This window comes from Neoarius graeffei, chromosome 26 (assembly GCF_027579695.1).
Source record: "Neoarius graeffei isolate fNeoGra1 chromosome 26, fNeoGra1.pri, whole genome shotgun sequence".
Taxonomy (NCBI): domain Eukaryota; kingdom Metazoa; phylum Chordata; class Actinopteri; order Siluriformes; family Ariidae; genus Neoarius; species Neoarius graeffei.
In genome coordinates this window covers 27,078,673-27,104,607 of record NC_083594.1, presented here as the reverse complement: position 1 = coordinate 27,104,607, position 25,935 = coordinate 27,078,673, and the positions used below count along the sequence as shown (strand labels likewise).

The window sequence follows — 25,935 nt, the reverse complement described above, 5'->3', positions numbered from 1 at the left end:
TGTGCGGCCAATAGGAGTGGGGGAGGTGATAAGGAGGATATGCGGGAAGTGCGTTATGAACATAGCTAAGGGGGATGTTGTTGAGGCAAGCGGCTCATTACAATTATGTGCAGGACAGAAATCAGGGAGCGAGGCTGCAATACATGCTATGCATAGGATCTTCGAAGCAGATGATACCGATGCGGTTTTATTCATAGATGCGTCTAATGCATTTAATGCCCTTAATAGGGCAGCAGCTTTACATAATATCCGCATTCTCTGTCCTATCATTGCAGTGTAAAACACCTACAGACATCCCACCTGGTTATTTATTACCGGTAGTAAAGAGATCATATCTGCTGAAGGAACAACTCAAGGTGACCCTCTTGCTATGGGACTATATGCTCTTAGTATCCAGCCCTTGATTACTAGTCTACAGGCCATGTCAGATGCAAAGCAATGCTGGTTTACAAACGATGCTAGTGGAGAGGGCACTATTTTAGAAGTTAAGCAATGGTGGGATGCTCTCAATGCACTCGGTCCAGACCTCGGTTATTTTCCAAACGCAAAAAAGTGCTGGATTATTGCAAAGCCAGAAAAGGAGTCACTTTTTAGAGAAGTTTTCAAAGATACAGTTCTTAATTAGCCTAGTAAACTAGACCCACCCGCCTAGTGGCCAAAAAATATTTTTGCCTAGCGAGTGGGTCTAGCCTCGCACCATATAAACAAAAACACCCCGGGCATCAAATCGTGCCTGCCAATCACAATGCAAGGTTTTTGTTTGGATTCTTTGGGTGGGCTTTTGCAGGAGTGATGACAAAGCTGCACAACGCTGGAGAAAGCACAGCAGGAAAGATGGCTATGGGCTAGTGAACAGCGCGCATTTGACTCCGCTTTGGAATCAGTTTTAGAAGAATTAGACTTGGAGTTTTCATTGAAACATGAGCAGGAAGAGGCTCTCCGCTCATTCCTTTTCAAGAAGGACGTTTTCGCTGTTTTGCCGACCGGCTATGGCAAAAGTCTGATCTACCAGCTAGCTCCGCTGGTAGCCAAAAGGATGGGGCTAGTTTGTGCAGTACGAAGAATTAATAAACAGCTTTGAAACATTACTTTTTGATTGTTTCTTATTTTCCTGTTATTTTAAATTTAAGGGAAATTATTTCACCAAACACCACTAAATAAAAACTCTCAAAAACAGTTTAAGCAAACCCTTGAAAAACACTTGGAAAAAAAATGAGTGTATGTGGTACAGACTCCAAACTTGTGGTCATTATCTTCAAACTTCTTAATGATGAGGGCAATGATGAGGGCTCGTTCCAGTGTTTGAGGCAATTGGTTGTTTTCAATTGCATGGTTAAACATCTCTAAGAGGGGATCAATTAGTTTTTCTGCAAATTTTTTTAAAAAGTAAATTGTAAAGCCGTCAGGGCCAGGGGCCTTCCCCCCGGCAATCTAATCAGAACATCTAGCATCTCTTGTTTGGATATTTGATCTTCAAGGTTAATCTGAGCTCCTTCTGGTACCTTTGGAATATCCAAGCAGTCCAGAAAGCTGTGCATGTCACGATTCTTCTCACCCTGAGAAGAGTACAAGGTTTTGTAGAATTCTGTGAAAGCCTGATTAATGTGTTGTGGATTGCGGACCACATCATTTCCACTTGGCGATTTAATAGCTGAAATGTATCTGGCGGCCTTCTCTCTTCTAATCTGCCAGGCCAGTAACTTCCCAGACTTGTCACCTTGTTCATAATAGCGCTGTTTCAGCCTAGCCATTGCATTTTCTACCTCACGTGTTGTAAGCGCATCATATTCCGCTCTTTTGGCAATTAGTTTGTCTAAGATTGCCTATGTTTGAGAGTGAGAATGTTCATTTTTGAGGGCTTTAATATCAGTCTCCAGGGACATAATTTGGGCTCAATTTTGCTTCTTTTTCCATGAGGAGTAGCTAATTGTGGAACCCCTGATGTAAGCCATCATGGACTCTCAGATTATGGATGGGGAGGCCGAGCCTTTATTCGCAGTGAGAAAAAAATCAATCTGCTCGTTAATTAGTTTAACAAAATTCTTGTCATTGACCAAATGGGTAGGGAACCTCCAGCGTTTAGGATTGTTGTTTTGGTCCTGTTTGTTCAGGTCAAGTAGGAGAGGGGCGTGATCTGAGTGCATCTTAACTAAATATTCACAGGACGTAACAAGGTGCTCCATTCCTGCATGGATGAAAAAGATATCAATTCAGAAATAGCTGTTGTGTACATGTGAGTAAAAAGAGTATTCGCGAAGGTGTGTGTGCTTCACCCTCCACACATCGATCAGATTGAGATCTATCAACTCTTTTTTAAGGATCTTGGTTGCTGAGGACAAAGGCTTAGAGGATAATGAGGACCTATCCATGTGTGGGTCCAATACTAAATTAAAGTTACCCCCAATGATAAGTTCGGTGGGGGAGCAATTTATTTTGAAAAAAAGATTCACAAATAAATCAGCTTCATCTTGATTTGGTCCATAAAAGTTGAGCATGGTGATTGGTTTATTGGCCAAAAAGCCTCTATCCAAGACATATCGGCCCCTCTTATCCCTCTCTAAATATTCCAGTTGGAAGGCTACCCCTTTTCTCAACAGAATAGCTACTCCCCGTGCTTGAGAAGTAAATGAGGAGTAGTAAATTTGGCCTTGCCATTGTTTGCCCAGCTTACAATGTTCTACGTCAGTTAAATGAGATTCCTGCAGAAATGCAATGTCAACATTGTGCTTTCTGATGAAGTTAAGGACTTTTTGGTGTTTAGTAGGTTGATTAATGCCATTGGTATTCCAGCTTAGAAATCTATACATCATATCTGGCCATGTAAGTTAAACTGGTATCAGTATGGTAAGACAAACAATAAGTGTCATTGGTTAATATAAAAAACAAAATAATATCCTGTGCCATAAAACACGAATCGTTTAATGAGGTCAAAACTGAAACTAAGGTAATCAGAGAGGTTACTAAACCCGTAGCCCCCCTGCCCTCCCTCAAAACCCTCTCACCCCAAAACCAGACTACCTAATCTAAAGTAAGGTGCCAAGGTTTCAGATAGAAACAACTCCATTGCGAGATGCCATCAAAACAGCCCAACTGGTGATGGGCAAGGAACTAATGAACATATTATTTAAAAGATTCAGAACAGAAAAGGGGGGCGGCACGGTGGTGTAGTGGTTAGCGCTGTCACCTCACAGCAAGAAGGTCCGGGTTCGAGCCCCGGGGCCGGCGAGGGCCTTTCTGTGCGGAGTTTGCATGTTCTCCCTGTGTCCGCGTGGGTTTCCTCCGGGTGCTCCGGTTTCCCCCACAGTCCAAAGACATGCAGGTTAGGTTAACTGGTGACTCTAAATTGACCGTAGGTGTGAATGTGAGTGTAAATGGTTGTCTGTGTCTATGTGTCAGCCCTGTGATGACCTGGCGACTTGTCCAGGGTGTACCCCGCCTTTCGCCCGTAGTCAGCTGGGATAGGCTCCAGCTTGCCTGCGACCCTGTAGAAGGATAAAGCGGCTAGAGATAATGAGATGAGATGAGAACAGAAAAGGGTTCAAAAAGTTCTATAATTAACATCTGAGGAGGCTAATTATCATAGAACCAATTGGAGGTAACGAGTTTAGTAGTGAGATCCAACTAAGGGACGGGCATTAAGTATCACATGCACTGGGCGTCGAGAGACCAAAAGTTGCAGGACAAAATAAAATAGAGGATTAGAATTAAAAATAATAATAATAGTAATAATACAACAAATAGTCAGAGTATCCTGCCAAAATTCGTCAAAAAAATGTTGCAAAAGAGATCTAAAATAAATAAGTTTTGGGCATTAAACATTTGAATAAAGTTTGATTAATGGAAGTAAGAGATGTAATTCTACTGGCATTACAGAGAATATGTTCATGTAAAGTCAGAGGAATAGAGATTTTTTAGCCTGTACTCTTATTGCCATGGGGCCCCCAGGCAAGCGCCCTTGTTGCTCACATAATCGATCCGGCCCTGCGCACAGTGCGCTCAGCTAGTTTGTCTGTTCAGCAGATAGTCCTTATGGAGTGAGTAAAATTAAAAGAGGCAAATAAGAAGAGAGCAAAACAAAGTAACAAAAAAAAAGAAGTCCACCTTACTCGGATTTCAATGCCATCTTATTTCGCACATGAAGCCTCGATGTGGTTCGTTACCTCAGGTGGTTGGAGTCCCGGGCTCAGGTCAACACATCAGGGTGATGCTTTCCCAGGTAGTTCTCAGCTGACACCGGGGAGGTGAAAGTACGTCTGCCCTCTGGGAGATCCATCACCAAGTTAGTAGGATGGAGGAGCCTGAAGGATATATTGCGGTCGTGTAGCTTCTTCTTCAGTGGTGCAAAGGCTTTCCTTTTTCTGTAGAGAGTTGTGGACATGTCTCTGAATACCATTATATCGGAGTTACTGTACTGGAGCGATCTTTTCTTCCGTGCCATGTCAAGGATCCTCGTCACATCTGTGAAGCGGAGCAGCCTGATCAACATGGCCCGGGGGCAGCCACTATCATCAGGTCAGTGCTGGAGTGTGCGGTGAGCCCACTCGATCTCGATAGGGGTCCCGGACTCTAGCTCTAGTATTTTTGGGAGCCACTCTTGTAAGAGAGTGATGGCATTGCTCCCCTCTACACCCTCTGGGAAGCCAACCAGTCGCAGATTCTGCCTTCTGGCTCTGTTTTCCAGGTCGTCGAGTTTATCTTTGAGATTGCTAATTTCTTCCTCCGTCTTCTTTTTATAATCTCTGAGGTCGTTGCGTAGGAAGTCGAGACTATTGGTGTGGTCGGCCTACTTGCCTTCAATCTCTTTAACACGTAGACCTAGTGCACGGTTGTCGCTGATGAGTTTATCCACTGAGGTGGCCAAAGGGTTCAGCTTTCAGTCCAGCAAGGCTTTTTGTCGAACCCCTTTGCAAATTCTTTATGAAACCATGTCGGCAGCTTTTCGGCGTTGACTTTGTCTGGGCTAACGTTAGCAGGACTAGCTGCGTTAGCTACAGGTGTTGTTGATAAAGTGGGCTTTCCACCTCTATCTTCCCTTGCACCTACATCAGCTTTTTTCGGCGGCATCTCCAGTTGTTAGTTTAGTTATTGGAGGTAAATGTAGTCGTTTCTATGGCAAATTAGTGTGGATCTGGAGTGAAAAGTAGGATTATGTACAGGAGCTTGGTTCACTGCATCCGTCCTCTATGCCGCCATCTTGAATCGATCCCCGATTTGGGACTTTTTCATACCTTTTTGCAGTACCTTTCTTACACCACTAGATGTACTAATTTTTGGCCATTTTTGTCTGTGTTGCTAATTGCTTACACCTGTGTCTAGTTTGCGTGGAGGTATATATTGCGTGCCTAACCTTGTGTTCCTTACTGAGTTGTACAGTTTATGGTATTCCTGAACATGTAAACCTTGAATTTGAAACTGGTTGACTGCTATTTTGACACTGTGCCTAAGTTTCTTAATGCTTTTTTGCTGCTCTCAGTTTTTGGCATCTCATCTGTGTCTTTTTTTTTAAACCGAGATCTCATATGGGACCTGTTTGGTGCAAAACCTGCATTATCTGGAATTTGCCACATCTAAAATAAAGTTCTGTAGCTACCTTCTTGTGACTGTCTGTCTGCAATTAAGGTCAGTTCATCCATTAGGGTGGCTCAGGGGACCTTACACTATTTCTCAATCTGGAGATTTGGGTTCAAACCCCAGTTTGCCAGACACTTAAATGCTTGCCTTTAAGCCTGAAAAACTCAGGAATAGAAAACATGTGCTGAAGAAGCCAATTGATATTTATTTTCTGTTAAATGTAACATAAAAGCAAGACAAACTAAAAACTAAGACTAAAGTCTTAGTGTTTTATAGCTCAACATATAAATATCCACATGGTGTTTATGGTTGCATCAAACTCCTCACTCAAGCCGATATCACCCAAGAAAATGTGTTAAATTTCAAGTTCAGATTCTGAGACATGCCTCTGTTTTGTGGTAAGCTCTGTCCTGAGTGCAATTCTCACTTAAGAGTCTGAATAGCACTTAAGTCTGTAGTTATGCCTAAGGTGTCCGTGTATGGAGTTTCATTAAGTCCTCATTATACATACTGAATACATTAAATTTTATGTGCACTTGGTTTTAAGTTAAGATACAAATCTATGATATTTGAATAGTTCTAGCACCAAAGCACCACTACAGTGGCTTAATTTCTAAAGTAATTGAGCTTGGTAGGGCTTTAGGACTGCTGTTTTTTTTTTTTTTTACTTTTTTTTAAGTCTCAAACTTGCAGGCATGCTGATGTGAGAAGATAGTTTTCTTTTACGTTGCAATATGTGTACAAGTTCCACTGTTCCAAGTGCAACCACTGAAATGGTAAAAATCAATCACTTGAAAATTGGTTTTGAAAAACACAATTGCTCACAGGCTCCATGCCAGCCACAGAGGCCTATGTTGAAAATTAGAGCATTAAGAAGCCATTAGCAATTAATTATGGAGTCAGTTAGCCACTGATAAGTGCCTGCATCCTTTAGATGTCAAGGCTAGCTTATGCAATTTATTCATTGTTAATTGGAAAAGTAAGATTTTTTTCCACCCACTTTCACAAGTCATGAAGCAATTAAACCATTTAATCAAGGAACACCCACAAGAAGATATTTTGCTTGTGAATTCTTAATTAATGAAGATGCCAGCATGTTTTTTTTTCATACTCAACACCTGGCCTGGTTCGACCAGATTACAGTTTACATTTATTATTGAAACAAGCTCATCCTTCATCACCTTGCAGTGTCAGAATAGCCACTCAAACACACTCAATCCTCAAGAGTCAGAAAAAAATGCTTTAAACATTACATTATGTGAAATTGGATGCCTGCATGTGTATCTGTTTAATGCTTCAAATATTGTATCTGTATTCAGAAACTTGATGTGAGCATGGCCTAAACTGTGGGGTTTTGTTTTCTTTAATAGATGTTTATAACTTTTCCCCCCACAATTTTATGAGAGTTACTTTCCCAAAATGCAAACTATTATGCTAATTTAAACCACTATGTCCCTGACCAGGCAGTTACTAAGGATAAATGAATAATTGTAGTTAAAGTATTGTTCACATTCAAGATAATGCATGTGGTCACTCTTTGTCTTGTAAGCTCGATAATACAATTATATATCACTGAATATTATTTGTATCCCATTCCAGTGGGATGTTATAACACATTTTGACATCTTGAAGGGCTGCCTAAGATTACAAACCATCACATTTTTCCTTTTTGGTCCGTAGAGTACCCCTATGAGCAGTGTTGGATGGTGTATGTTGTCACACCATCCATTATCCATCACCACTTATTCTGTGCAGGGTCACAGGCAAGCTGGAGTCTGTCCCAGCTGACTGTAGGCAAGAGGTGGGGTACACCCTGGACAAGTCGCCAGATTATCGCAGGGCTGAAGCATAGACAAACAACCATTCACACCTACGGTAAATTTAGCCTAACCTGTGTGTCTTTTGACTGTGAAGGAAACTGGAGCACCCGGAGGAAACCCACACAGACATGGGGAGAACATGCAAACTCCACACCGAAAGGCCCTCATCAGCCACTGGGCTCAAACCCAGAACCTTCTTGCTGTGAGGTGACAGTGTTAACACTACACCACTGTGTTGCCCTGCTGTCAGAATAGTTCTCTCAAATTTGTAAAATGTCCAAATGTAAAAAGTCTAGTGTAGATTTTGAGAGTGGCTGTGTTTCCATGTTTAGATGTTGGCTTCCAATGTTTAAGCCACTGCAGCAGTAGCCTTTGATATAGCACCATCTAGTGCCTAAAGATCACCTCTGTCTGTATTGTAAAGGAAACCATTTCCTGTTTTTGGCAGTCTGTAATGTTATCTTGGTACAAATACACAAATGATATTGCTATTTGCTACAGCCTTGATCTGATTAAATAGTATTTCTGAAATGCTAAAGCCTTGTTTTAGAAAAAGAGCAGACTTGATATGAGCAACACATTTGTGTGGTGTTTTTTTCTTTTTACACGTAAATATCTCAACCAGAAGCAAAGGCATTTTAAAGTCTTTTTAAAATTGCATTGAAATATTTCATTGTGATTTTACTTAAATACCACATTGTCTAAAAGCACTTCCTATTTGTTGCATCTCACTTGCATTTAATTTAATATGCAATAAATAACTTTGCAACTGAAATAAATCAACATGACAAAGATTTTATTTATGATGGAAGTTAGTTGTACTATCAACAGCAGGCTCAAAGCTCAAACAAAGCTTTTTGGCCAACCATAAAACCATATATATTTATGTATATATATATATATATATATATATATATATATACATTTTTAATTTATTCCTTTCATCAATCATAGAGGGGCGGCACGGTGGTGTAGTGGTTAGCGCTGTCGCCTCACAGCAAGAAGGTCCGGGTTCGAGCCCCATGGCCGGCGAGGGCCTTTCTGTGCGGAGTTTGCATGTTCTCCCCCGTGTCCGTGTGGGTTTCCTCCGGGTGCTCCGGTTTCCCCCACAGTCCAAGGACATGCAGGTTAGGTTAACTGGTGACTCTAAATTGACCGTAGGTGTGAATGTGAGTGTGAATGGTTGTCTGTGTCTATGTGTCAGCCCTGTGATGACCTGGTGACTTGTCCAGGGTGTACCCCACCTTTCGCCCGTAGTCAGCTGGGATAGGCTCCAGCTTGCCTGCGACCCTGTAGAACAGGATAAAGCGGATAGAGATAATGAGATGAGATGAGATCAATCATAAATCTAGTCATTTGTTAACATTAACTAAAGCTGAAATTTATGCCAGGAAACTTTGTAAACCATTATAGAAATTTCTTGTACTAAATCAGACTGAGACTTTGGAGAACTTATGAAACTCTTTAGATTAGCAAAACTTTGTCAAAATTCTAACAGGAGTCTAGTCACAAACTCATTATTAGCAATGACTCCACATTTATACCACTGTTGATAGAGGAAGAAGAGTTAATTAAAATGACCTCTGCAGAGAAATCTGAGGGGAAACATTTCACAAGGATATCTGCGCTGCAGCTTTGTTAATATTTGATAGCTTGCTGTTGTCAGCTCTCCCGAGAACCCATCTGCTCTAAAAATTCCATTTAGACAGCAGAGATAAAGCTGTGATTGCTCAAAGTGTGAAGGATATTATGCGACAAAGCATGAAAGCATGACTCTGGTGATGGAGAGAATAATTTAGTTGGACAAAAAACTCCTATGAAGTATATATTAAGGGTACCAAATCATGATTACCATGATTTGGTAATCATGGCCAAAAGAAAAGTAGGGAACATGCAGAAGACGCATGAAATCCTGCGATGGTTGTGCATAAAAGATAAAATGCAGGTAAAATACCTGTAAACTATGAAACATTTAAAAGGTTTTGGACCCATCTGATGCAAAGAGCACAAAGAAAAAATATATTTCGTGTTATAGAAGAGGCAAAATAGTATGTACAACACAGTAACCTTTGTTAAAACATTAGCATTGATCATGCTACTTTCTTGGCTAGTAAATATTGTAGATTATTATACCGTACAGATAGAACAATTTTTCATGGAGTAAAAACGTGTTCTATTCCCTTCTAGAAGGTTTCATTCATTTGGTTTGATAGCATGCAATATTGTTACCATGTCGCTTATGAATGAATGAATGAATGAATGAATGAATCCTTTTATTGTCACTTAGTCACAAGTACCAGCGAAATTAGCCGTCAACCCATCCGTACATATACACATACAATTGACACAGCGGGAGTAGACAGGTCAGGAAGATAAGGATGAAAAATACAGAGTAACATGAGGGGAGGGGAGGATGATATGTTCCCACACTATGCTCCTGTGGGGAGTACAGTGTGGGAACATAAAACAAAAACACCTCAGCACATAAGCACAAAATAACACAGTACACTTTACAACATGAAAACTCGGGACTCGAGGGGGAAGGGGGTGAGGGAGGGGGCGATCATGGGAGGGGGAGGGGCAGAGGTATAGGTAACCCAGCGCAAACAAGCAGTCCGGTCCTGCAGCCGAAGACGGCGCTTACCCGCTTGTCACACTGGGGGTAAAAGCGGTGACTGTGGGAAGTGGGGAAGGAATACAAGAGCATCTCGCTGCAGTGATCTTCAGGGGGAGTGGTTGTCCCAGCAATGGCCTTGGCCAAGGCCAGTGCTGTCTGAGGGAGCCGAAAGCAGATAAGATTGGGATCGTTTGGTCTTGGGGCGAGTAGATGCATTCTTTTACACGACTACTCTGTTTGTCCATTCTGGTCTCTGAATCGATCCATTTTCCTTTGCAAAGCCAAAAGCTTCTCCATGATGTTATCCATGTTGCGGTTCAAGTTCTGAATAGCCACAGTCTGAGTGCCGACAGCTCTGCCCACCACTTCAATCATGTCGGGCAGCTTTATGGGGCTTTGGACAGCTGTCACCTTTTTCTGATTTCCTCGATAAACCAGGGCAATGCCTAATCCAATCAGCAAAAGTCCTGTAATCATGGTTCCGAATAGGTAGATGTCTTCAATGTCCTTCACAGAAAGAACCGCCAGGCACACGACCCACCACCTCTCCCACGCGTCCATCATGTAGCCAGCTGCGAACATTCTGGCAGGACAGGCTGGTTCCCCCGAACCCAGGCTTCTTGTCGAGAAAATTGTGTCAATTGTGTGAAGAGACCAGTTTATCAATTCCATGATTTTTAGTTTGGAGAGCAGTGCAGAGAGAGTCTCTCAAAAGTATAGACAATAGACAGACGAGACAGCAGAAGCAGAAGCAGGGAAGATAAGGGAAGGGAGAGGCAGAGAAATGCGACCGCCTTCCGTGAGAGCATGGAGAAGAACTCCTACATGTATTATGTCACTCTACCCAATGGAGAATGAGCATTGAATACTTATGGTCCCGTCATCTCTGATTAAGGGTGGCTCTTCTGTGGCGTTGTTCTCTTCACTCATCAGCACGCTGTTTTAGTCTTGTCTCACACAAGGACTTTCCATTGTGGATCTGTTGTCCCCATGCAGACCGATCGGCTGTGATGGTGTACCAGTTGTCTTGGAGGCTGAATATGGTGAAGTCCTCTTTGACACAATCCTTCCACCTCTTTTTTTGGTCACCCATGATATCTTTTGCCTTTGGCAAGCTCTCTGAAAAGAAGCTGCTTGGGGATCCTATGGTCTGGCATTCTACAGACATGGCCTAGCCAGTGAAGGTGGTCTCAGTTGTTGATGTGCCAGCTCTTCGTAACACCTCTGTGTTCGTTATGTGATGCCACCATTGGATCCTCATGATTTGCCTGAGAGATCTTTGATGAAACATTTCCAGCTTGTGGATGTGGGTTGCTAGTGTTGTCCAAGTCTCACTCCCATATAGCAGGCAAGACAGTACTATGGCTTTGTAGACAGTGACTTTGGTCTTGAGAGTCAGGCCTCTGCGGTTCCAGCATCTAGTAGCCAGAGATTTGAAAGCAGCTGCTCCTCTGGCTATTCTCCTCTTTATTTCTGCATCTAATGAAGCATTGACAATTAGTTGACTGCCTAGGTAGGTGAAGCTTTGTACCTTTGTGAGTTCATGGTCATCTATGGTGGTTGGTTCGGCATCTTCGTTCTTAGGAAAATGCATAACTTCTGTTTTTGGTTTACTTATAGGAAGACCCCAGTCGTTGCATGCCCCGTTCAAGGTGTTTGCAGCATTCTGGAGGGATTGTGTTGTTGCAGCACTGTGAGCTGCATCATCAGCAAATAAGAAGTCATCCAACCTTGTTGTCTTGGCACTCTTGGTCTTAAGCCATCTCAGACTGAATAACTGGCCATCAAGCTTGTACCTTATGTCGACTCCAAAGTTTTCCATGTTCTTGTGGGCAGGACAAAAGAGAAGCAGAGAATGAACAGACTTGATGCTAGAATGCAGCCTTGACAGATGAGACAGCAGAAGCAGGGAAGATAAGGGAAGGGAGAGGCAGAGAAATGCGACCACCTTCCGTGAGAGCACAGAGAAGAACTCCTACGTGTATTATGTCACTCTACCCAATGGAGAATGAGCATTGAATACTTATGGTCCCGTCATCTCTGATTAAGGGTGGCTCTTCTGTGGCGTCGTTCTCTTCATTTATCAGCATGCCGTTTTAGTCTTGTCTCACACCAGACCATTGGAATGGCTCTGTCATATCTCGATCCACTAGTACTTGGGCCTCCATTCCATCATGAAAGCTCTGGATAATACTTACTATTTTGGATGGTATTCCAATGTGAAGTGGTAGCTGCCAAAGTATCTTGCGATTCACAGTATCGAATGCCTTGACCAGGTCGACAAAGATCAAGTACAGTTCTTGGTTCTACTCACGGCTCTTCTCTAGCAGTTGGCGAAGGGCAAACATCATATCAGTCGTGGAGCGGCCTGGTTGAAAACTGCATTGCGCCTCAGGTATAAATGGGACAGTGGAGGGCCATATTCTATTTAAGATGAAGCGAGCATACAGCTTCCCAACCATGGCTAGGAGTGTTATGCCACGATAGTTCCCACAGGTATAGCGTCAGTTCTTCTTAAAAAGCGTGATGATGGTACCGCATTTGAAGTCCTTTGGCACCTTTTCCTCTTTCCAGATGATAAGCAGAAGTCTGTGAAGTTCTTCTAGGAGAGGGGGACCTCCAGCTTTTAGAACTTCTGCAGGGATGCCATCAGGACCTGGCGCTTTTCCTGATTTGAGCTGGTTTAGGGCTTTTTCAACCTCATCACATGAAAGATCTAGTTCGAGCTCGTGGGCAATTTCTTCTTGTGGAATGCCATCTAAGACAGACATGTTGGTTATGCCTTGGTGGTTCAGTAGGGTGCAGAAGTGCTCTCTCCATCTGCTTAAAATGTCTTCTCTTTCAGTTAGGTGTATTCCCTCAGCTGAATTAATGGGACTGATGCCACCAGATTTGTGTTGAGAGACAATGCGGAGAGCTTCGAAGAACCCATGAGAGTCATGGCACTGAGCAGATGATTTAAATTCTGCAGCTCTGTCTAACCACCACTGGTTCTGGACTCGGCGAAGTTCGTGCTGGCAAAGGCTTCGTGCAGTGCAGTAATGCTGGTGATTCTCCAGTGTTTTATTCTGGAGAAGAGTTTGGAAGCACTGTTGTTTACGCTTGAGTAGATCTTGGATGAGGATATTATTCTCATCAAACCAGTCTCTGTGTTTTCTCCTTTCTCTTTTGAGGTGTTGTAAAGGATTGACCCAAGTCCTTGTCAGTGTTCCTCTAAGTCATCCGAGGTGATGTTAAGTAGTTTGGAAGCAATAGCTTCCTGAAGCTGTTGTGCAATTTCAGGTACTTTTAGTTGTGCTGTGTTAAGGTGAGGATGGATTTTCCTGCATCTACGCTGGCTGGAAATATGGAAGCACAGGTTCAGCCGAGCACATACTAGCTTGTGATTTAACCAACAATCGGTGCTGCGCCGGACCCTAGAGTCTGCTAGGTCGCTTTTGTAGTGCTGTCTGATGATGATAAAGTCGATCATGTGCCATCTTTGTGAGCGTGGATGTTTCCAGGTCCCTTTGTGTATGTTGGGATGAGTAAATACTGTGTTTGTGATAAGCAGGCCAAACCTGGTGCAGAGTTTGAGCAGTGTCACACCCTGGGCATTTTCTTCTCCTAGGCCATTAAGTCCTATGACATCTGACCAGGCCGCAGTGTTAGTACCAACTCTGGCGTTGAAGTCTCCAGAAGTTGAATTAGCCTATTATTGGATGGAACTTCTGAGAGCACTGATGTGAGTCGGCTGTAGAAGAGCTCTTTTTCTTCTGGTGGTCTCATAAAAGTTGGAGCATAGATGCTGATGACAGTAGCATGACATTTGCTGCTCAGCCTGATGCGCATGGTCATAATGCGAGAGTTGATGCCCTTCCATTTCAGCACTAGAGGTCTTAGACTTGACTTCATTGCAATTGCAACACCCTCAAGTCTGTGTTGATTGCTGGGTCTCCCTGAATAGAGGTAGGTGTAGTCGCCATCAGAGAATTCACCTTCGCCAGGTATTCTGCATTCACTGAGGCAAGCAATGTCAATGTTGAGCCTCTTGAGTTCAGATGCAATGAGAGCAGACTTGCGTTTTGGAGCCTGTCATTTGGCAGATGGTGTATCTGACATGGTTCGGATGTTCCACGATGTGATCTTGATCTGTGAAATGTATTTGCGGCGGCTTCTGGGATGATCAAGTTCAGGGGGTCCTGAAGGCTTTGCCCTTGATCCGTCATACTTGCGATGTCGCTTCCCGTCAGACCGACACTGATTGTAAGATGTTGATATTGAAGAGTCTGTAGCAGGTAAAGAGTTTCACCATGGCAAGACTGCTGACCTCTCCACGGCTAGCAGGTAGGCTGCCCAATTCCATACCTGCGTCCTTCATCCAATAATCACATGTGGAATTACGGGAAGGCACATCACCATGTGTAATCTGGAGAAGCAGTCAAAAGGGGATAGAGTCAATGGGCTGACCTTGACTTGAACTGACCCAGGCAGGCTGGCCACTTCTGACTTGTGTCCTCTATGGGAAGATCGTAGTCTCTGTGCCCTCTGTTCTGGCTGTTGTCCACGTGTTGTAAACTGAAGCCTCTACGCCCACTAGGTAACTTGCCCAATACCTAGTTTTCCATATTCTGACAGTTGGCCTCCGGATTCTCTTGGTGTTGGTGTAGGTAGCATGCAATGGCTCATCCCAGTCAATCAGCAATATGGTACCTCCATGCTTCTCTCATGTGCATGTTAGCATGCCACGGACATCAGCACAGTTGTTGGGACATGGACTGATTTTTGTGAGGCCCCTAACCTAAGACCAACTCTGGCATGGTTGAACCTACCTGAAGGCCCCTGCCAGCACGAGCCCTTGGGGTCATAGGAGGCACGCAAGCTGCTACACCATGGCAAGGTAACAGTCCAGTAGTAGCAGTATTTTATTCATTTGGTTTGATAGCATGCAATATTGTTAGCATGTCACTTATCCGATGTGTATTATGCCACTCTACCCAATGGAGAATGAGCATTGAATATGGTTTACGATATTGCATGGTTCTCAAGACAACATGACATCGCACATCGGAGAAATAAAACTTCTGCGCTACCGACTGTGACAATTTGTAAACAAACATGGCCGCCAGGTTTGCTTCATTAAATACGGAACATTTTGAGAGAATTTTGAAAGAGAAAGACACAGTGAACACCTGAATGAAATGTGTATGTATAATAAAGTGGCTAGAGATAATGAGATGAGATAATAATAATAATAATAATGGTTGGCTTTTATTCATGGTATATCAGAGATATTCCTTCAGCTAGCATGATACTGAACTCGTCTTCGACTTGTTCAATATCATGCTCGCTGAATGGGATATATCTGATATATATATCAACGCCAGCCAATATAATTTAAATATACAATATATTCACTCATTGGTAACTTTAATACAAACACCTGTACACCTGATCATTCAAGAATTATCCAATCAGTCAGTCACATGGCAGCAGTGCAATGCATCTAGACTTTATGCAAAATGTGAAAAACACAAACATCCAGTGAGCTGCAGTTGTGTGGGAAAAGCCTTGTTGATAAGAGAGTTCAGATGAAAACATCCAGACTGGTAGACAGGAAGGCTATGGTACCTCAAATAACCATTCTTGGTTATAACAAACACGGTAAGCAGAAAAGCATCTCAGAACACAGAGCACATTGAACCTTGACAGATTCCACTCCTGTCCAAGGGCGGCTGGTGCATAAGGGCGATTGGGCGACGCACTGCCAAAACGAAAAAAAAAAAAAGTTTTTTTTCTTTTTTTAAAACAAACTTTCACCAGCGCTGCTCGAGGCCGTTTTAATCTGTCTCTGGGTATCATTGTCCAATCAGGGTGGTCTTGCTTCTAGAGTACCGCCCCTTTTGGGGCAATTTCAGTCACGCTGAAAATCGCCCAAGAGTTCACTGATAGAGTCCCATGTTAATGTATTTTTTTTCTCCTAACTGACACTTCAATGCAATCTCTATGGGTTCCGGGGGGGCTTGCCCTAACGTGCTTACGTCACTGTGAAGCGCGGCAAAGTTGCGTTCGATCTGCTCAGTTTCTGAGGTGAGATGGATGCGGAAAGCAATTCAGTGCGGTCCTTAAAAGAAATTCCATTTAGTCAGCGATCAAATCGAGCTAAATTGGCAACAAAACAAGCTGGACCCCCCTCGACCAAATCTAAACATAAAACAAATTTCGACAAGGGGGGGAAATCATATACTTGAGGTTTTACTTCAATATGGTCCCAGCGCAAATCCTGGCGAGCTGGCTGCAAGGACGCCTCAGCGGTTTTCTGCTACCCCTGCTTACTTTTCCACCCTGGAGGTGGCTCCACGGACAACACTGCTTGGACGGTCACTGGAGTTTCGGACATGCATCATTTGTCGGAGAAAATAAAAAAACATGAGTCATCAAAGATTCACATGGGCAGTTGCCTGAAATTTTCGGCTTTTGGGAGAGTGAACATCATTACACAACCGGATGAGGGCTACAGGCTAGCAGTTCACCGCCACAATGATGAGGTGAGCAAGAACAGGCACATATTAAACCGGCTCACCCAATGCGTGAAATTTTGTGGAGTGTTCGAGTTAGCTCTACGAGGCAAAGACGAAACTGAGGGCTCCAGTCACCGTGGTGTTTTTCTGGGTTTGGTTGACTTCGTGACTCACACACACACACACACACACACACACAGTCACAGAATCTGTTCACTTTTGATGTTTTCAATGTGCATTTTTATATTTGCCACACTTTGCTCTGAGAGTTAGCACTTTGGTAATATCCTTGGTAAATACCAGTAATTGCAAGATCTAAAGAACTACTCATCTATTTATTCAACTGCTATTGTTATGTTAGCCAACTATTTACAATGTTTTGTTACAGTAAGTGCACTTTCCTGTTTGTCCTTAAGTTGCACAGTCTGTAAAATTCTTGCTGGTCATGGAGTTTGAAGTACAAAATCTATTTACAGAACATTCTGTAGAACAGTTGACTTGCTACCTAGGTCAATTTACTTCAGTCCTGTGGACATTTATGATCCGTGTAGACATAACGGGGGAAAATTGCCCCCCCTGAAAAAAAATTCAGGAGCCGCCACTGCTCCTGTCAGTAAAGAACAGGAATCTATAGGATACTATAGTGGGTACAGATTCAGTTGAAGATTGGAAATATATCACCTGGTCTATTGAATCTTGACTTCTGCTGCAACATGCACATGGTAGGGTCAGAATTTGCCATCAATAATCCATGGACCCAACCAGCCTTGTGTCAACAGTTCACCCTGGTGGTGGTGTAATGGTGTGGGGAATGTATTCTTGGCACACATTGTGCATTGTTTGCTTGCCACAGCTTAATCTGAGTATTATTCCACAATTTACCCATTTTTAATGCCTACTTTCAGCATGATAACGTGCCATGTCCATCCATTATCTATAGCCACTTATCTAGTTCTACAGGGTTGCAGGCAAACTGGAGCCTATCTCAGCTGACTATGGATGAGAGGCGGGGTACACCCTGGACAAATCAGCAGGTTATCGCAGGGCTGACACAGAGACAAACAACCATTCACACTCACATTCACACCTACGGTCAATTTAGAGCCATCAATTAACCAAACCTGCATGTCTTTGAACTGTGGAGGAAACCGGAGCACCTGGAGGAAACACACACAGACATGGGGAGAACATGCAAACTCCACACAGAAAGGCCCTCATCAGCTACTGGGCTCGAACCCAGGACCTTCTTCCTGTGAGGCGACAGTGCTAACCACTACACCACCATGCTGCACATGCCATGTCACGAAGAACAAATCTCAAACTGGTTGTGTGAACATGTAAAGTTCAGTTGTACTTTAATGTTCTCCCCAATCACCAGATCTGAATCCAACAGAGCACATTTGGGATTTGGTAGAATAGAACATTCAAAAATCTGCAGCAATAATGTGATGCAATCATGTGAAATTCATACCATGAGGAACCGAGGCTGTTCTGAGAGCAAAGTTTCCAATGTAATTTCAATTGACTCATGATTTAAAATGTCCCACAGACCACTCCTCCACTGTCTGACCCCACAGTAGTTGCCTTTTCATTTAGCTACTTTAAAGTCTATTGAGCTGTTGCACTTATGAGGCACTCAGGAGAATGAAACACAAGCTGATCTTTGGACAGTGAAAACAGAGCTTGTCTAATGGAGGCTGCGGATGTTGAGACTGCCAGTTCCTTCTTGAATTCTGCCCCTGCATGGAAATCTGAGTTGCCCTTCTTCTTGGCACAGTCAAACCCTCTATCGATCAGACCTAGAGTTCTGTTAAATATCCTTTCCTGCAATCGATACCTATTCAAACCCCAGCAAAACTCAAAATGTTCAGAGCATCCTAACACACCAATAATTAGCTAACATGCTCTAGAGCCAATCACTCATCATTGCTTGTAGCGCTCTGCTGATACTGATCACATGATTAACATGGATAAACACACATCATTGATGGGCTAAGTAAGCAGAAAAATGTGCAAGGTGATACATCATGAGGCTTTTTGGCAAGCTGCTAAACTGTAATAGATGAAAACCGGGAATGCTCTCAAGACCTTGTATTTGTAGATGTGTGTGCATGCATGTGTGTTTACAGATCATCAAAATAAGTATTCAAGCAAGTGCATCACAGAGGATGTAAAGCCATTAATATCAGACAACTGGCTGTTTTTAAACCCCCAAATACACTAAGAAGGTCTATCCTTTATATAAATCCTAGATTGCAATACAGTTCTTTAAATGTGAATACTAGTATGCCCTTTACAACATTGCAAACCATTTAATAATTCAGAACTCAATAGGTGTTTTGCAGAATGGAATAAACAAATGAAGTGTACCTTGGTATCAGTGCCTTTTTCACAGCTTGATCATTTAGAGTCATGCCAAGCAAAACTTGGTTTCTCAAATGGGTGTCTGACCTTCCATAAGCACATAACTTTTTCCAATTGCAGCTGCCTGTAATGCCCTCAAAAAACTCTTTTGTATGCCAAAACTGGCTTCAACTGATAAAACAGAAAGCTTTCTGCTAAATTGGTGAACTTCTGCAGAGCTGATAATGTATAAATGGAAAAATGACTTTCACCTTTTTTGGGATGCAAATTAAGCCAGGCTTTTCTGCAATAAATATAAGGCTATAAGACCGATTGGTTACTGGCAGGTTTTATATTATATAAAGCAATTAGTTCATTCTTAAGGTCTACAGATTACCAACCTACCATGGTGTGTGACAGCAAACTATTAATACGGCCCTTGCAAAAACACCATTGATTATTGTAGGGGTTAGTAATTTATAGAACTTGTAGAAGTTGCTTTGCAATTAAGAGTTCTCAGAGAAGCAATAAAGAGACAGATTACCATGAGCAAAGTGTTGCACCATATGATAATCAGTCACAAGGCACCCTGTTCTAATTATGAGGACCAGACTTTTCTCCAAGACAAACACTGCATGCAGAATAAATGATTATTTGGTTCCTATTAGTTGCTCTGAAATTTCGTATTCATTTTCTCTGGCACTATTAGTCAAATTAAATCTCTGTATCTTCAAAATAAGACACTGAAGGAAATGGACAAGAGATGATATTTGCCATGGCTTTAGGTTCAGACCTTAATTTATCCTACCTCTCTCCAGTGCTCAGGACCACAATCCTTTCCAGCAAATTTGCAATCCAGAAGCATATCGTCCATACGATACCGTGTCCGGTTATAGAACTCGGCCAAGCTGAATCGGGCACCTTGGCGATCAGGCTCAGGGGCAAGCTGGAATCCAGGTGCCATGTTGTCTTCATACCCTATGAGTGGTCCCATAAAGAGCAGGTCACTGTAGCTAATTTGGGAACGACGGAAAGTGTTGTAGTTGCACATAGTGATGGCTGGGAAGATCATGTTGGGTGCACTGCGCTCATCCAGCAAGGTAACATAGTCATACTGCATGTAATAGATAACTCGGTCAGCCACCTGCAACAAGAATAGAGTGAGGGCCAACAAGAAGGACACTGCCCAGATACCCTGCCTCACCCCAAACTTCTTATTCTCCACAAAGATGTGGTTAGCACCATGAAGAGAACAACTACCACAAAAGGTTGCCAAGTCAATGCTGGGTGGCTCTTTTTCTTCCTTCTCCTCATAAACTTCCATCTCATCACATTCTTCCTTGTAATGCCCTGACTCGCTGTCACAACTCCGCACTACCCGTTTGTAGTGGTCATCAAAGCTGCTCGTGTAGGACCCTCCAGCAGGCTCATCTCCTGTTGTAACAGAGATTGTGCATGTAATTCGCACCATGATGATAAAATTATCTGACTTCAAGAATAACCACTCAGATCAAGAGAATGATTGCTTGCAGTATGGATGAGTCTACCACAGAAAAGATGATTTCCTTCAGCAAGAATTTGGAAAGCAACCAGAAGTCATAGCTTGATGGTTTTTGACATTCTTTCTTAAATGTCAATGACACAAAGGAAAGTCCAGAATTAACTGTCACGCACAAGGGGAATAAGTAAAATCGTCCTTATAACAGAGTTCGGTTCCACTTAGGACGCTATCCTCTTCGTTTAATGTTCCTCAAAAAAAAAAATGTACCTCATCAAACTTGCTGGAAGAATGACTCAGAACTCAGAAGGTTATGCTACCAGTGCTTTAAAAAAATCTAAATCTAGAGGCGGAAAACCATCTAAAGAGAATGAGCATGAAGGGTGGCAAGTCCAGAGTATGTCCCTCTTTTCAGATCTGAGCATCTGAGAAGGCTCTGCAAGGTTGGGATGAGTACTTCCTGCCCCTCCACACCCACAATGATACATTATACCCCCATCAGGCCCTGCCATTGCTGCATGCAGAGCATGATGTCAGAACCTGATCATTTTTCTTGCCTTCCAACCAGGGTATATAAATGACTTTTTTTTTAACATATCAGTAGATTGTCATTGTTAAACTCAAATCTATTTAGATGATCCAAGCATCATTTGTTGGGCAGCTGGTATCCTTAACCATCAAGCACATTATAGATAAACACTAAGTTATCACTTTTGCTCAGGCATAGGCCAATTCCATGTTTCTTGAGCACTTACACAAACATATGGGGTATAGGGTAAATAAAGGCTTGTGAAATACAAGATGTTGGTCATTTATTGTTGGCTTTGTGGCAACAAAGTGTAATAATCTGAAGGATTCTTTACCCCTTATCATTTCTTCATCCTTCATATCTGCTTGTTAAGTCTGATGTCAATAGCTATTTCTGTGGCCAAATATCCCTTCATTGTTGCCAACAAAGATACTTTTTTTGCTAGATTTGGTGATTTTTTTTTAGCGACTTCAATTTTCGCAACAAATCCAGCGACATTTTCAGCACATAGTGACCGTCTTGAACTCCATACCCTCTCAACCTCTCACCTCTTTGTTCTTCATTTTAATCTTTCTGGAAATTAAATTTCATAAGTACAAAAAGCATGTAAACATTTTCTTACATGGCAATTGCATAGTTTTATTGGACTCAGTACAGGGGTGTTTCTAGCTATTGAAAAGACTAGGGGCTAAGTTAAGTTTTCCTGGGGCTTGGATTTTTTTAAGGGAGCATTGATAGGTTGGGGAGGTTATATCTAACTTTACCCACACACATTCAATGGTTATGACAGCTTTATTAGTGATTTTTGAACTGCTCTTTAAATTTATATAGTTCACTTCAGTTTCTGTCCCCTTATTATTAAGTTATTATCAACACCCATAAAGCACAGGCATGTGTCTGAGGCATGTGTCAACTGACTATTAAATATCCCTAGTAAAACATCATCAGTTTAATAAAAAATATTATTTCTCACTCACATATCTCTCCTTTAGGACCACAAAGACACCAATTCTAAGCTCCATTATTATATTACAACATTCAAAAGCCCAGATGACATCCCATCTCACAAGAATATGATCATATAAATATGTATGTCTTCCAAGTTCCTCTCTCTCCTCACACACACACACACATACACACACACACACACACACACACACACACACACACACACACACACACACACAAATCCCATTTTCTCCAGTGTATCCAGGCTTGGTTGAATGTCAAACATATGCTGACATTAATATTGTGTGGCAAAACAGCAACAACAAAACACTATTTTATCCCAATATGTGATTAATATGCCAAAGGCTGGCTATGGTATGGTAGGTTGGCTAGTTCTGCGTAGGCTACATGTAGCATTAAAATGTATGATTAAATGATGTCAGGGCAACTTTTGGTGCCTACATGAACACAAATTATTGTTGACCTGTTAAATTAACTTAGTCAGGGCAAATAGACCACCACTGTAGATATTCATTAAACCACTCAAACTTTTGACCTCGCCTGACAAAATAATCATACAGATCCTACACTATAAAATAAACATAAACAGGCAACATGGAGGGGGTATTGTGCATCGACAAAATTCGATAGGCTACATTGTTGCTACATTCTACAGTGCCTTGAAAAAGTATTCATACCCCTTGAACTTTTTCACATTTTTCCACCTTACAACCACAAACTTAAAAGTTTTTTATTGAGATTTTATGTGATAGACCAACACAGAGTAGCACATAATTGTGAAGTGAAATGAAAATGATAAATGGTCTTCAAAATTTTAAACAAATAAAAATCTGAAAAATGTGATGTGCATTAGTATTCAGCCCCCCTGCGTCAATACTTTGTAGAGCCACCTTTTGCTGCACTTACAGCTGCAAGTCTTTTGTGGTATGTCTCTACCAGCTTTGCACATCTAGACACTGAAATTTATGCCCATTCTTCTTTGCAAAATAGCTCAAGCTCAGCCAGATTGGATGGAGAGTGTCTGTGAACAACAATTTTCAAGTCTTGCCACAGATGCTCAATGGGATTTAGGTCTGGAATTTGACCGGGCCATTCTAACACATGAATATTCTTTGATCTAAACCATTCCATTGTAGCTCTGGCTGTATGTTTAGGGTCATTGTCTTGCTGGAAGGTGAATCTCCTTCCCAGTCTCAAGTCTTTTGCAGCCTCCAACAGGTTTTCTTCCAGGATTGCCCTGTATTTAGCTCCATCCATCTTCCCATCAACTCTGACCAGCTTCCCTGTCCCTGCTGAAGAAAAGTATCCCCATAGCATGATGCTGCCACCACCATGTTTCACAGTGGGGATGGTGTGTGCAGGGTGATGAGCAGTGTTAGTTTTCCGCCACACATGGCGCTTTGCATTTAGGCCAAAAAGTTCAACTTTGGTCTCATCTGACTAAAGCACCTTCTTCCACATGTTTGCTGTGTCCCCTACATGGCTTCTGGTAAACTGCAAATGGGACTTCTTATGCCTGTCTTTCAACAGTGGCTTTCTTCTTGCCACTCTTCCAAAAAGGCCAGATTTGTGGAGTGTACGACTTATAGTTGTCCTGTGCACAGATTCTCCCACCTGAGCTGTGGATTTCTGCAGCTCCTCCAGAGTGATCATGGGCCTCTTGGCTGCTTCTCTGACCAGTGCTCTCCTTGCTCGCTATGTCAGTTTAGGTGGATGGCCATGTCTTGGTAGGTTTGCAGTTGTGCCATACCTTTTCCATTTTTGAATGATGGATTGAACAGTGCTTCTTGAGATGTTCAGAGCTTGGGATATGTATTTATAACCTAACCCTGCTTTAAACTTCTCCAGAACTTTATCCCTGACCTGTCTGGTGAGTTCTTTGGTCTTCATGATGCTGTTTGTTCTTCAGTGTTCTCTAACAAACCACTGAGGCCTTCACAGAACAAGTGTATTTATGCTGAGAGTAAATTACACACAGTAGGACTCTATTAACTAATTAGATGACTTCTGAAGGTAATTGATTGCACTGGATTGTATTTAGAGGTATCAGAGTACAGGGGGCTGAATACTAATGCACACCACATTTTTCAGATTTTTATTTGTTTAAAATTTTGAAGACCATTTATCATTTTTGTTTCACTTCACAATTATGTGCTACTCTGTGTTGATCTATCACATAAAATCTCAATAAAAAACTTTTAAGTTCATGGTTGTAAGGTGGAAAAATGTGAAAAAGTTCAAGGGGTATGAATACTTTTTCAAGGCACTGTATATATACACCCACGGTCGATGATTTACCATCTGTTTACATCTTGAAAAATCTAACAATAGTGGATTTTTTTTTTTTAAAGTCATCTTCCAATCAATTCTGAATGTTGTTCTTCTGTTGGTGGTTACCAACATTTTGAATTTGTACTGTGCAGCACTCAATTATGTCCCCCCATCACCACTTCCCCATGTTCCCCCCTCTGTCTTCAGACACTGCAAGTCAAGTTCCGATCTGTTTCAGTCAGTTGTTTTCTATTAATCTCTTCCTTTTTTTTTTTTTTTAGGCGAAAATACCCGGGGCTAGGTTCAAAATACCCAGGGCTATAGCCCTGAGAGGCAGGGCCTAAAAATGACACTGCTCAGATCTATTCAGTCAACAAGGGACACAGCACTACAGCATGTTGAAAAGATGAGGCCTGGCCCCTGAAATATGGTCATCATGTCACAGTTTAATGAGCAGATCATCACACACCTACATCATTGTGAGAAATGTAGGGAAACATCAACAAAATAAACCAATACATCAAAGAAGGAAGTTTAAACCAAAAAAGCTGATTTTGAATTTAATCAAATAATACATATTTTACACAACTGAAGCTCACATACCCTGTGTCTGAAATCACTCATTAAATAGTGGACTATATAGTGAGTTCACCATTTTGTAGTGCTGTCCGACTGTATAGTGAGAATTATTACACCCTATATAGTGGACTCATAGTAACCCCTAATGCACTGTGAAAAGTAGTGTACAACCGATGGTCACTAACCAAGCAATATATACCATCATGCACTGCGGTCGCGCTGAAAGAAAAAAAAAAGTGTGTTGGGGTGAATGGACAGAGGAAGAAACACATTATAAATGGACATTCAAGTACAATTAAAAATAGTAAGAAAATAGAAAATAAGCTAAAACAGAATAAGACAGATAAAATTAAAGAATAAAAGTTACAGTGCAGAGTGAGGAAATAATCAAAAGCCTCACATTTGATTTAATAAAAGGCAGCGGCAAAGAAGAAAGTATTCAGCCTTGATTTAAAAGAACTGAAAGATGCAGCAGACACAAAGTACTTTATATTTATTAATGTGGGAAATACGCTCAGTATAATATGTATTTATCACAAAATTACATGCATATATTTATTATTTTGAAAACACACCAGCTGATTGATCTGGCACATTTTAATTGTGCAACAGCAATGACGTAAATAATGATGCTGCGGAGTAGTGTCTGGAAGTGTGTTTTTTTTTTTTCATTTTACCATTGAGCTCACTATATAGTCTTCTACAGTGGTATGCAAATGTTTGGGCACCCCTAGTCAAAATTGCTGTTACTGTGAACAGTTAAGCAAGTTGAAGATGAAATGATCTCCAAAAGGCATAAATTTAAAGATGATACGTTCCCTTTATATTTTAAGCAAAAACAATTTTTTATTTTCATCTTTTACATTTTCAAAATGACAACAAAGGAAAAGGGCCCAAAGCAAAAGTTTGGGCACCCTGCAGGGTTAGTACCTAGTAACACCCCCTTTGGCAAGTATCACAGCTTGCAAACACTTTTTGTAGTCAGCTAATAATCTTTCAGTTCTTACCTGGGGGATTTTCACTCATTCGTCCTTGCAAAAGGCTTCCAGTTCTACAAGTTTCTTGGGCTGTCTTGCATGCACTGCTCTTCTGAGATCTATTCACAGATTTTCAATGATGTTTAGGTCAGGGGACTGTGAGGGCCATGGCAAAACCTTCAGCTTGTGCCTCTTGAGGTATTCCATTGTAGATTTTGAGGTGTGTTTTGGATCATTGTCTTATTGTAGGACCCATCCTCT

At 41.8% G+C, this 25,935-nt stretch overlaps 1 protein-coding gene across 1 annotated transcript in view; it reads right to left on the bottom strand.

The window, feature by feature from the left end:
• Positions 1-20,322, bottom strand: part of LOC132874352 (acid-sensing ion channel 1B) — a 595,724-nt gene extending 575,402 nt beyond the window's left edge. The window contains exon 1 of the mRNA XM_060910471.1: positions 19,660-20,322. Within this exon, the coding sequence (XP_060766454.1) occupies positions 19,660-20,322 (663 nt within the window). The remainder of the gene's footprint in view (positions 1-19,659) is intronic.
• Positions 20,323-25,935: the final 5,613 nt, after the last annotated feature.